The following is a 13,322-nucleotide window of genomic DNA, read 5'->3' as shown; positions in this document are numbered from 1 at the left end:
CTTTTTTTTTTTTTTTTTTTTAAACAACTCCATAGTATTTAATGATACAGGTGTGCCACAACATGTTTAACTTGTCTCCCATTGATGGACATTTATTTGTAGTTGGCAAATGATTAGATATATTGGCCCAAGATAAATCACAGATACATCATTTTCTGATCTGTGAGAGTATATCTGAACACCAGAGGACTAGATGTGCTGAGCGGAATCATAGCGCATGTACACATTGTACCAGGGAAGACTCCCTATTGGTCGTGTAAGAAAGGATTTCCCCTATCCCTTACTAACACACGGTGTTACCAAATCCAAATGTCTTCTCTTTGCAAGATAGGTTAAAAATGCTATTTCCACATAGTTTAAGTTTGGATTCCTTATGAATGAAGTTAAGGATATTTTCCTATCTTTAAATCATTATATTCCTTTTTCTGTTCATTTATCTATATCTTGAGGCCCTTATTTATTTATTTGATTTATTTATTTAATGATCCTTCTCTTATTGATTGTACTTATTGACAGTACTTCTGCATTGTTGGAGAAAATAGAAGAGGCCTTTGTGTATGATGATAGTTTACCGCTATTTCTCCCTCAGTTTGTTGACTTTTGAGTTTGCTTCAGTGTTTTCTCCATGTTGAAAATGTTTAGGTTTGCATGGTCTGAACTTTTCTTTTATGGCATCATAGGCCTATGTCATACTTGAAAAGTTCTTTGCTCTTCCAAGGTAATAAGTATCTCCCAGGTTTTAGTATTTTTATTATTTCATTTTTTAAAAGTTGAAGTCATTGATATAGTTGGAATTTAGTGTATAAGGTTGAGGTAGGGATCCAGTGTGATTTTTTTTTTCACACCTGCTTTTTCAATTACCATCATTTATTAAATAATCCCTATGATTTGAAATGCTCCCTACATTTCCTACAGGCCCCTAAGTAGCAAAACTCTCTCGCTTCATGTTTTAAGTATGTAATTATTTAAAAATTAGGGTTTATAAGACTTTTTAAGAGCACATTGGCTTAAAGTGGAAGATTTGGCAAAAACAGTGTTGATACAACTCCCAAGTATAGTCCCTGGTCTAGGACTTTGCCTTATAGTTCCTCTACTTTTAGTACCCTCCTATTGGGTGTTTTTACCCCATGTTTTCTTCTCTTTTCTTTTTAAAGGTTTTATTTATTTATTTGACAGGGAGAGTGCGAGATCAGAAGTAGGCAGAGAGGCAGGCAGAGAGAGAGGAGGAAGCAGGCTCCCCACTAAGCAGAGAGCCCAATGTGGGGCTCGATCCCAGGACCCTGAGATCATGACCTGAGCTGAAGGCAGAGGCATAACCCTGAAGGCAGACCCACCCAGGCGCCCCACGCCCTATGTTCTCTAAGTGTGTAGCAAGCAAATACCTGAGTCCCCAGCTCTTAAAAGGCCTACCTCCATGGTAGTGGGTGGGACATAATGGAACAGACACAGCCATTGATAGGCAGGTCAGTTTGGTTCTGACTACTAACCAGAAATGAAGGGAGAGGACGTCGAACGGTTTCATCACTGACATAAAATGAAAAGCCCTGCCACATAAAAATTAGCTGGATCCACGGAGAGAGAGCAAGCTGGCAAGAACATAAGCTGAGGGACATTGATTATATGTGGTATCTACTTTGGCATGTAGTCTACTATTTTGATATTTCACCACATTATTTTTAAAGACTTTATTTATTTATTTGACAGAGATCACAAGTGGGCAGAGCAGCAGGTGAGGTGGGGCAGAGCCGGGAGTAGGGAGCAGACTCTCTGCTGAGCAGACATGTGGGGCTCGATCCCAGGACCCTGGGATTATGACCTGAGCTGAAGACAGAGGCTTAACCCACTGAGCCACCCAGGTGCCCCATTCAGCATTGTTTAAAATGAGAGGACATCACTTTTCACATTTATTCTCCCACTCAGAAGCAATTAGGAAGATGACACAATCTCTCCTTCTGACGAAACACCATGTCTACACATACAGGCATAGGACTTAAAGACAAGAGGTCTGCCAACATCATAAAATAAAATGTAAAGTCAAACTGATGTATGAGGCACTGCTGTTTTTGCGCTTAGGGACTTTATTTGCCCTTGAAATCTATGAATGGGAGTTTTGGGTACATTTAGATTTTATTTGGGTTAATATCAAAATAATAGACCTTCCCCTAACTTCAACTAAAAAAGGAGAGAACCCAGCGTTGTTTCAGTAGCCAGAGAAAACAGCCTGGGATTTAAAATGTGTCAGGATCTGTCAGGAACAGTTTACTATTGCATTTATTTATTTATTCATTTACTCAGCATGTGATCATTGAGTCAGCAAACAAAACAGACAAAAATCGCTGCCCTCTTGGAGCTTATGAATTTTCAGGGGATTGTGGGCGGGGGTGGAAGTAGAGTCAGTGAGCAAACATTAGTAAGTGATCTTGTCTGCAGCGACAAAGGACAGAGCAGTCAGGTGTGTCTGAGTGCAGGAAGTGGGGCTGTAATCTGCATAGGGTCCTGGCCAGCTGTTGAAGAAGGTGACACCATGAGCTAATGCTTGCAGGAGGAGAGGTGATCGCTCCTTATCACGATCCTGCAGGAATCCTTTTGGGCTCAAGTTGGGAACATAAAGGAATGCTAAAGAGCTGAAAAACCGTCACCACCTTTTCCTAAGAGTCTTAGGCTTTTCTCTGTGCCTTATAAATCACAATTGATGAGATTGTCCTTATTTCAAAGCTAAAATACTGTGCTAGAGAGAAAATTTTAAATTTTTTAAATTAAATTTTGTCCCATTCTGCTAACAGGGATGAATGGTAAAGGCTAGAAAGTTCTGCCTGTCTTATCGCATTTGTTTCTAACCGGCTCCAGGAATCGGCGTGTGTGAAAGTGGTGGCCGCAGTGAGCATGTGGGATGTGTGCATGGAGAAGGGACACAGAGACTTGGAGCAGTTTGAGAAGGTGCATCGCTACATCAGTGACCAGCTCTTCACAAATTTTGTAAGTGACTCTTCCTTCAACCCTCTTTTCGTAGGGTGGCCTTCTTCCCAGGGTTCTCAAGAACCTGCTCTGTGGAAAAGTTAATTCCACAGACATACCATGTGCTTCAGGAATACCAGTCATCCTCTGGCTCCATCCGTATCAGGGTTTTATTTTCAGAACAATGGCTTTAATTAGTTAAAAGGACAGGTTGGGCCTCTGGTATTCAAAGAGAATTTTTTATAGCTTGTGATCAGTCAGGTTTGAGGAGACAGAGGCAAACTGGGAAATTTCATCTGGTATCACTGTTGATAACTCTGAAGAAAAAGGACAACTGTAGGAGCCCTAACTTAGAAAGGAATATTTAGTAGTTTCAACGTTAACCAATGGATCTTTGAAATGGCGTGTGCTTCCTTATAAAGATGGTACTAAAGGCCAAATTGCTCTGGCAATTCTAAATATAGATGTGGGATTGTTTGATGGTGAGGAGAAAGAGATGAGTGGGGTTTGAAGGTTTCTTGGAAATTTCTGGATGGTTTCAGGCTGAAGAAAGTATTCATTCACATTTGAGGAACACACAGGTGTTCTCACCAGTAGCATCTTACTGAAAGTAACATACTAAGTCCCTATTTATGTTCTTTACATGACAGTATCCTGCCCCTCGATGTCTGTCCTTCTAGAAAAAATTAAAGAGAAAAATCTTTTGAAAACTAGAAGCAGGTGTTAACAAGTAGTTATGATTAGAAAAGGTATGGTGGGTGTATGAAGGCTTCTCCCCCTCAGACTTCTGCAACAAGTATCTCTTGGGTTAAATTTGATCCGTGTAGACCTGTGTACTAAGCTGTGATACCGGGCAGATGACCCGTTATCCACGGTGGCGCTAAGGCAGGCTCAGCACATTTTGCAGACTCTAGCGAGTGCATATGGTTGGTGAAGGTTATACATTGAGAAGTTTTTATAAAATGTGTGAGTCTGTCTGGCATTGGGTAAGTAGAACGCCTTAGACCTGCGTGGGTTTCCATTGTGCGGGAGGAGCAAAGCAGGCGCTGCAGGATATCACAGATCGGCCCGACGGGTGTTTCAGGGAAGGACACATATCCGTGGTGACGGGTGGTCACTGGACTTACTGTGCAGATCTAGCCTCAGTAAATACAAACCCGGATAAATACAAAGTAAATACAATTTACAAAGTAAATACAAACGTCGTCTGCCCCAACCTGATGCTTGGTTAAAACCCCGAAATAGGGGATCTGGAAGGGCTGAGCCTTGTGGTTGTCTTGTCCCCACAGAAGGAGAGAACGGAGCGGCTGGTCATCTCTCCCCTCAATCAGCTGCTGAGCATGTTCACGGGGCCGCACAAGCTGGTGCAGAAGCGCTTCGACAAGCTGCTGGACTTCTACAACTGCACGGAGCGGGCGGAGAAGCTGAAGGACAAGAAGACCCTGGAGGAGCTGCAGTCGGCCCGGAACAACTACGAGGCCCTGAATGCGCAGCTGTTGGACGAGCTGCCCAAGTTCCACCAGTACGCGCGGGGGCTGCTCACCAACTGCGTCCACGGCTACGCCCAGGCCCACTGTGACTTTGTGCGCCGGGCGCTGGAGCAGCTCCAGCCGCTGCTGTCGGTGCGTGAGCCGCCTACCCTCCCCTCCGCGTCCCGCCCCCCAACCTCCGGCCTGGGAGAGGGGTCACAGGCTCTCCCAGTGTCCTGGGAGTGCACATGTGGGGTGCCTGAGAAAGTCTTCCCGCTGGAGATATTAAAGAGGGCCCTGGGTCAGGCCCGTCCCACCTGGAAATTCCTGGCCCTTGCCTGTGTCTGGGGCTTCCAAGCGGCTCTTTCCACCCTGCAGAGCTGCGGAGTGGTGGAGAGCCACCGGCCGGGCCTGCTGGCAGGGCCGCGGGACCCACACCGGCAAGCCTGGGTCCTCCATCCGTGGTCTCTCTCTCTCTCTCTCAATCTCTTTCTCTCTCTCTGCCCCACCCGCCAACTCCAGTTACTTAAAGTTGCTGGCAGAGAGGGCAACCTGATTGCCATCTTCCATGAAGAGCACAGCAGGGTCCTACAGCAGCTCCAGGTTTTCACCTTCTTCCCAGAGTCACTTCCCGCCTCCAGGAAGCCCTTTGAGAGGAAGACCATGGACCGCCAGTCCGCGCGGAAACCGCTCCTGGGCCTGGTGAGTGGGGGGGTTCAGGCCCGGCCTGGTCAGCAACGACCCCTGTGTCCCAGAGCAGGCCACTTAGCCCGGTTCTCAGCTAATGGACGCAGGTATCATACTGATATCAACCAGTTATGATGTTCAGACAGGCTCGTATGCGTAAAGCACTTAGAAATGGCCTGGCACAGGGAAGCTGTCTTCATTGTTACTGCTGATGCACCCAGCTTCGGCCACAGAGGAGTGCTTTCACAGGAGTTTAAATATCTTATCGTAATGGATGATAAAGGTCATGGAGTTCTCACATCTGTCGTGGGCTCCTGCAGGCAATGTCCCTGAGCATCAAGGTGGGTAATGGTAGTGACCGCCCGTAGCTTTTTTACACTCGATATGTCGGTCAGAACAGCTTCTGAAAAGCATTCTCAGATCTTAGTCTATCCAGTGAATGGAGTTTGCAAAGGACTAATATTAATACTTTGATCAGTTAATTAAGGAAACTGATTTAAGGGTATGTTAATTCTGCCAGGCTTCCCCATGTTCAATCATGTATTGGAAAAGCCACTAGGGTGGCTCAGTCCGTTGGGCATCTGCTCAGGTCATTCCGCTCAGGTCATGATCCCGGGGTCCTGGGATCAGGTCCTGCATCAGGCTCCCCACTGAGGGGGGCTCTGCTACTCCCTCTCCCTCTGTCTGCTGCTCTCCCTGCTTGTGCGCTCTGTCAAATAAATAAAAATAAAATATTAAAAAAAAAGTAATTATCTGATACATGGCCAAATTGTTCATGGCTGACTGCTTTTCTACCCAAAGTAACATTCTTTTAGAACTCATTTCCAAAGTAGGATGAGATACACCAGATTATATGGGGCCATAATTGGAAAGATTATTGATCTCTCTTGACAACACATTGCTCCGTATAATCTCATAGGCATTAATTTATATTACCTTAAAAGGGAAAATCAAATTTATTATTACTTTTATTTAATTCTAATTTTTACAAATCATAATTGTTTTTATAGATGGGGAAGTCAAGATAAGGAAAGTCTCAGTTTATTATTATTTTTTTTAATGGATTTTATTTATTTATTTGACAGAGATCACAAGTAGGCAGAGAGATAGGCAGAGAGAGAGGGGGAGGCAGGCTTCCCACTGAGCAGAGAGCGCGATGTGGGGCTCAATCCCAGGACCCTGGGATCATGAACTGAGCTGAAGGCAGAGGCTTTAATCCACTGAGCCACCCAGGCGCCCCCAGGAAAGTCTCAGTTGTTTAAATTCATATAGCAAAACAGAAAATCTTGTAATATTACTTATATAGTTTGAACTCTTCTGGTGGCACTTCTTTTTAAAGTTTTATTTTTAAGTAATTTTTACACCATGTGGGGCTTGAACTCACAACCCCGAGATTGAGAGTTGCACATTCTACCGACTGAGCCAGCCAAGCACCCCATGGGACACTTAAATCACATTTTTTGGTCATAAGATAAACAGATGTGGCACTAAGATGGGACATTAAATTTTCTTAATAGCTACCAAGGCATAAAACATGAGCTAAGATCATGATTTTTACCTAGCCACATGGACTGTCTCAGGCTCAAAAATATCTGATGGGAGTAGCAAGGGGCTGGCTGTTGTTGCCCCCATTTCTGAGACTCCCTGTGAGCTGAGATTAGTTGTGGCCATGGTCTGGGGCCAGGGAGGACTTGTGTCTACTACGTCTCTTGTGTTGCCTTCCAGCCAAGTTACATGCTACAGTCGGAAGAACTCCGGGCCTCCCTTCTGGCAAGGTATCCCCCTGAGAAACTCTTCCAAGCAGAACGGAACTTCAATGCCGCTCAGGACTTGGATGTCTCACTTCTGGAAGGGGACCTGGTGGGCGTGATCAAAAAGAAGGACCCCATGGGCAGTCAGAACCGCTGGCTGATTGACAATGGAGGTAGGAATATTAGACCTCAGATTACTCTAACTCTAGATGAGGAGAAAGTTATTTCTGACTGTATCCAAATCTTGTCTAGGCCAAAAAAGAAAAGAAAACGAAAATCTTTGATTAAAGGGGAAAAATAACCTTCCAAGTTCTGTCCATCTTGGGAGAGTGCAGTGCCCAGTCATTACCAAAACAAAATTTGTCTTTGGTTTTGGTTTTGTTTTCACAAATTCCAGGAGGGGCTCCATTTCTTACCTTTGCAGGCTCTTGCCAAGCTTCGCAGCTCTTCCAGGCCATGCTTACAGGCCCCCGAGCCCTTTCAACCTGTTCCAAGTGAACCACAAAATAAGCTGCCCTCTTCCAAGCTCTGGAAATGGGTTTTGAGGATGTGTGAATTTAGAACCTGTAGTAAAGGGTTTTTTGTTTGCTTTACTGGTTTTACCTCATGACTAGGGAATGGCTTTAAAAATAGCTTTACAGCTTTTTTCTAGCGGGGGTGGTAGCAGGGGCTAGGGGGTTTGTTGGGTACAGAATTTAAAGAAAAGTAAAAAAGAAAAATCCATGTCATTTCTCCACTATTCCAATAATCCAAAAAGCTCTAAAAAACAAAGGGCTTTTTTCCCAGAACTCACTCACCAAAACCTTCCCTGATCTGAACTTATTTGGTAGCAAAATCCCAGCAAAGTGTTGTAGCTGTTTATAATTGTAACTCCTCTCTTTTGACGTGAATAGTCATACATTATAGAAACATCAGTGGGTTTAATTTTGAGGCGGTGACCCAGACCCTGCTGGGGTTGTCATTGTCATAAACCATATACGGACCTGATTCCTTTCCCCAAATTCAAAAAGGCTGAATTCCAAAGCCCATCTGGCTCTTAGCATTTTAAATAAGGACTGTGGGCCTATACAATGAACTTCTCTGTTCACACCACCGGAATGGAAAATTGTGACATTCTCAGTTTGAAAGTATTTTGTGGATCTCCTCCCCCGCCCATCCTTCCTGCTTACCCAAAAAATGGAGATTGGCAGTGGGAAAGGAACGCAAGGATGGGGGGCGATGGGCCAGGGAAGCTGCTGATGGGTTCACAGAAGGGTTCCCAGTAACCATCCAGGCTGTTCAAGAAACTGTTCCACCCCTGGGGCTTTTATCTACGCCATCCCGGTGAGTGGTGGCAGGAAGCCCACGGTATTAGGATCGGCAGTTAGACCCTCTACCCCTCACCATCTGCCCAAGGGAAACCACTCCCTCTGCCCCCATTAAGGCAGATGTAACAAAAACACATTGAAGATGAAGGCGGAGATGGCTGTTGGTCGCATGGAGGTTTTATGCTCTGGGCGCTTCCCTTGACAGATCCTCCTTTCTTACTTAGTATTATGAAAAATGTACCTGTGGATCAAGGATTTCAGTCTTATATGTTACAAAGTTTGAGCTGCAGACCCCTGTGTCATTATCTTAGGACATTTATTAAAGTGATCACGTGCTGTGCCCGCGTTGCGTCCACTTGAGCCCCCATAGACCGCTTCCAGCCTTAGCCTGTTCTCACAATACATCCACCATGTTCCCAGAGCACACGTGGAGATTCAAGTGCCCTGGATGGAAAAAGGGCCGGTGGCCCTCTTCGAGCGGATCAGTCACTAGGAGGATGGTTTTTAAAATCCCTTTTTCCATACTCAGTGTATCTGAGCACATCCTTAGTTAAGTCTCTCCTAGCCTTTGTTTCCGTGATGTAGATATCCTGTTCAGTTTTCTTCATCTGCTCATTCTCAAGCACATGGCCACTTGTATTACTGTCCCCTTGAATGTCCACAAGGACTCCCGTCACTCACCTTTCAGGCAGTGGTAGTAAGTTTGCCCTGGCAGGTAGCCACAGGGTTGTGTCTCCTGGGATTAACTGTCCCACCTTTTTTGTCCCTAAGCATCTTATTTTGTGTCTCTCACTATTGCCCTTGCTCTTCAACCATTTTTTTTTCGGTGACTCTGCCCGCCATCCATTCCATTAAAAGCACTTCCTGTTGACTCTTCCTCCCTGTAGTCACCAAAGGCTTTGTGTACAGCTCCTTCCTGAAGCCCTACAATGCGCGCCGCAGCCACTCGGATGCCTCGGTGGGCAGCCACTCGTCCACTGAGTCGGAGCTGGGCAGCTCCTCCCCCAGGTTCCCGCAGCAGAACAGCAGCAGCACCCTGACCTTCAATCCCAGCAGCATGGCCGTGTCCTTCACATCGGGGTCTTGCCAGAAGCAACCTCAAGATGCCACTTCATTGAAGGAACTGGACCAAGAAGCTCTCAGTGCATCCTTAAATTTGGGTTGTTCAGAAAGCAGTCCTTCCAGATGCCCCACCGACCCAGACCCCAGCTCCCAGCCCAGGTCATGGGACCTCCCAGAGGCAGCCAGAGACATTCACCCGCCTGCCCCCGCCCTCAGGAGTTGCAGGAACTCCAGGCGTCCAGAAACGGTCGGTTACTCCCTACAAGGGCGAAACGGGCAGGGAAAAGACCTTATGAGAGGGTGTACGAGAACATCCCAGTCTCTGGAAGACAAAAACGAAGAGCCAGAAAGCAGGGAGGCAGAAGGCAACCAGGCAAGTGCTCCCTGGTCGCCGTGTGGCAGACGTGGCGGGAGTGTTGGGGGGTAGGTGGAGGAGAGGGGGAGTCCGAGGTGCACCCAGGGCCTGGGTGGTGGTCTGGGCTGAGCTCACTGACTAGTCTTATAAAGCACACACGGAATCTCGCTCTAGGAGTGAGCACCTCCACGCCTTCAGGTTGGCTGACGCTTCCCGGGCTGTTTCTGGGCCCCTTCTGCTGTGTCATTGGGCATTCACAAGGTGTTAAAACGAAAACCTTTTCCACTGTGCCAGCTCATAATCCCTCATCGTATAAAGTCTGCCATTTATCCCATCTGTTTTTTTATTCAAATAGCTCTGTGTTTTCCCCCTGGAATTTAGAAATAACATTCTCAGTTTTTTCTATTCTTTTTATAATGGCCTATTTTTGTCTTTATGAATTTGAGTAAGCTTTTGTATCTTGAGCATATTAAACCTACCTATTTTAAGGTCACTTTCACATTCATGGCTGGCGAACCTCTGGTTGCCTTTGCTCCCTCTTGTATCAGGGATTTTCCACGTATGTCTTAGACCATCTGTCTATGAGCTCATCTCCAGCCGGGTTGCCTTTGAGAGACTCAGATGTGTCCTGGGTTGTGGAGGCATTTGCCTCTGCCAACCTCTGGATTCCAAAAGACCAGTTTTCAACACAAGCTTCTCAGTTCACCGGTCATTCTACGCCACATTCCTCAGGACTACAGATGGGCTTAAGGAATTGCCTGTTCCTCAGGTGATTCTGCTGCTGCCCACTGCCCAAGACAGGCATCCAAGTTTTGGGCCAGTCAGTGGACGCTTTTCTTAGACATGTGGAAGGAGGAGATGGCCCCCCCCTTTTAAAAATTCTGATTTTGTTTAAAAAGCTCACTTATCGCTTCATCGACTCCTCCAAGTCCTAAGAGTATGTTTTCATCCTTGTGCCTCCCTGGGCTTTGTGGCTTTGCCTCCCTGGACTTTGTGGCTTCCCCTCCCGATCACTGAGCACCGCCTATCAGCCATATTGGCCAAAAGTTCCTTCTTTCACTTTTTAAGGCAACTCTGAAAGAGTAGAAGGATATAAATTCTGGTTTTCTTTGAATCTGCCCTGTTCATTATGGTAGCTCTCAGGTCTATGTAGCATTTTAAATTTAAGTTAGTTAAAATTAAATAAAATTTAAAATTAAGTGCCTCAGTCTTACTGGCCATACTTCAAGTGCTTGATAGCCACACGTGTCTAGAGGCTGCCATATTGGATGGCACAGGTATAGAACATTCCTATCACTGCAGGAAATCCTGCTGGACAGTATTGCTCCAATCAATGTCTCGTTTTCTCTCCCTCTCATAGGTCTATTTTGCTGTGTATACCTTCAAGGCACGGAATCCAAATGAGCTGAGTGTGTCAGCCAATCAGAGACTCAAGATCCTGGAGTTTAAAGATGTTATGGGAAATACAGAGTGGTGGTTAGCTGAAGTTAATGGGAAGAAGGGGTATGTCCCATCCAATTATATCCGCAAAGCTGAATATACCTGAACTTATTCTCCTCCTCACTCAACCTTGCTGCCTTCACTTCCTTCTGCTGAAGGGTCCTGGTGGCCCCGTGAGAGGGCACCTGCTCCTGGGACACTGGCCCCATCTGCACTGTTTAACTACGGCATGGCACAGGACACAAGATGAGTCTTGTTTCCCGCCATTGGGTCGTCAACTTTGATGCTCACTAGACTTTCTAGAATTTGAAATGGACCCCAGGGCTTGTGAGTGACTCTGTGACCATGAGAAGAAAGGCATGTCTCGGGTCAGCCTTTGGAAATGAGAAATTTCCCATAAGAAGACCAGTATCAGATATATGCTGGAAGCACGCTCCAGCCTGAGAGGATGTGGGCTTGGGTTGTACCATACTGAGTTTGGGGTGGTCCCATGCTCCGTGAACAAATGCCAGATACTGACTTGGATGAAGAGAATTCTCTGGGAGCCCTTATAGACTGCGCCTCCGCACGTGGCAAGAAGTTTGTTGAGATTGTACCAAATCTGGTATTTCAACGCTTCCGTGTTTAGTATACATTCATACATACACCCACACCCCTAATTTCCAAAAGTCCCTCAAATACTACCACAATCTGTAACCTTATTTGTTTCAAATACTGCATTCCCAGATTGCCGAGCCAACATTCAGTTGTGTTCTCTTTTTTAAAAGCATTTAGGGTCTTTTTTCCCTTCATCATTTCTGTGAATGGGTCTCTTCCCTTTGAGATGTACAACCGTCTACCCCTTCTTGACAGTCACCTGCACCTTACGAGTCCGTGTGTGATGTCTCCTGGCCCTTCACCCAGAATCCAATAACAGATAGCTTTTCCTAGGAGAACAAGGTGAGAGCTTCAGCCACCCCATGGAAAGAGCTTGCCTTATGGTGAGCTGAACCCGTTTGGCCTGGCGGAAGCCTGGATGCCTTTCTCCTTCATCCGCACTACTGTCCACAGATGCAGAAAGCCTAATACTCGTGTAGTGTATGAATGGGAAGTGGTCCCAGAGGTAGCTTATCCAAGACTTGGAAATAAGCATTTTTCTGTTTCACAACTAACCTCCATGCTTCAGAGACCATAGTCTAAGCCAGACAGATTCTAAAGTGCCTGATCGTCCCTCCATCTGGCTTCAGGAAAATCTCCGCTAATCCTTACAACAAAGAATCGCTCCCTGACTATTCTATTTAAGCAAGGCTCTTATTCTTAAGGTTTACGCCAGATATGAGGCCTACCTGGGAATAGAAAACTAGACTTTTGTCTCAAGAAAGGGAATTAAGAACACCTGACAGCCCCCTGCTCCTTCAAGTGCACCTTTGGCCTTAAAAATCCTGATGAACTGGAAGACACCTATGGGCCCCTTAGCCTTGTGTGTCTGCGGGTCGGTCAGAAGGCAGCAATGCGAGTCTCTTGTGAATAGTGTTTATATTTAGAGATGTTTATATTTAAGTAGTTATTTTATAAATAAAAGCATTTCTATGGGCCGTGAGTGTGTTTTCTTGATTTCTGTCCATGTGTTTAGCCTGAACCTTGTCGGATTTCTGAAGGTAACTTTTTGACAATTCAAAACAATGGCGAGATTCCAGACAATGGGAGAGGCTAACTGAAGAAATTCCAGTCAAAAATCCATTTTGTTAAATATAATTTCAACAGAATTCCCATACCCTCAAAAGATGCCCATGTTGCAGGTGATCGCCCCTCTTTACGCTGTTTTGTACTATAAAATGCTAGTGGAACAGAACTGGAGGCTTTAAACTAAAGGCTATAAGGTAAGCTCTTTGCTGATATCACAGAGGTGGAAACTGACGCCCTAGAGATGAAGTAACAAGGCATGGAGTAGCAGCTGCGCGAGGGTGGGGATGGTACGGGGGTGGGTAGGGGGAGTAGCAGGAGCACTGGCCGCCCAGGGTTGGGGGTGGGGGTTGCTGTGGGTGAGGGGAGACCCTAGACCATGAAGCAATTACCTGATACTGTGAAGGGAGAGAAAACATGACGGGTTAGGTGGACTCTGAGAAGAAATTTATCAGTCAGCTAGGCCAACTCTTACTTTATGGACTAGGAAAATGGGATTGAGAGACATTGTGACTTCCCCAAGCCACCCATTGAGTTTTTAATGGATCCTGAATTGAAACTTGGGTCTTGGGTTCTCTAGCTGAGTCTCTCCACCTTGTTCTGGAGCCAGACGGTCTGGCTTCAGATACTTAAG

General features: G+C 45.8%; 1 protein-coding gene across 3 annotated transcripts in view; it reads left to right on the top strand.

Annotated features, from left to right (window-relative positions):
• Nucleotides 1-12,600, top strand: part of DNMBP (dynamin binding protein) — a 104,888-nt gene extending 92,288 nt beyond the window's left edge. For all 3 annotated transcript variants that reach the window (XM_059398334.1, XM_059398336.1, XM_059398335.1), the window contains 6 exons: nt 2,848-2,976; nt 4,245-4,577; nt 4,947-5,126; nt 6,837-7,035; nt 9,057-9,604; nt 10,947-12,600. In XM_059398334.1, the coding sequence (XP_059254317.1) occupies nt 2,848-2,976; nt 4,245-4,577; nt 4,947-5,126; nt 6,837-7,035; nt 9,057-9,604; nt 10,947-11,132 (1,575 nt within the window). In that variant the 3' untranslated portion in view covers nt 11,133-12,600. The remainder of the gene's footprint in view (nt 1-2,847; nt 2,977-4,244; nt 4,578-4,946; nt 5,127-6,836; nt 7,036-9,056; nt 9,605-10,946) is intronic.
• Nucleotides 12,601-13,322: the final 722 nt, after the last annotated feature.

The sequence above is a fragment of the Mustela nigripes genome, chromosome 4 (assembly GCF_022355385.1).
Source record: "Mustela nigripes isolate SB6536 chromosome 4, MUSNIG.SB6536, whole genome shotgun sequence".
Taxonomy (NCBI): domain Eukaryota; kingdom Metazoa; phylum Chordata; class Mammalia; order Carnivora; family Mustelidae; genus Mustela; species Mustela nigripes.
This window is presented reverse-complemented; position numbering and strand designations above follow the sequence as displayed.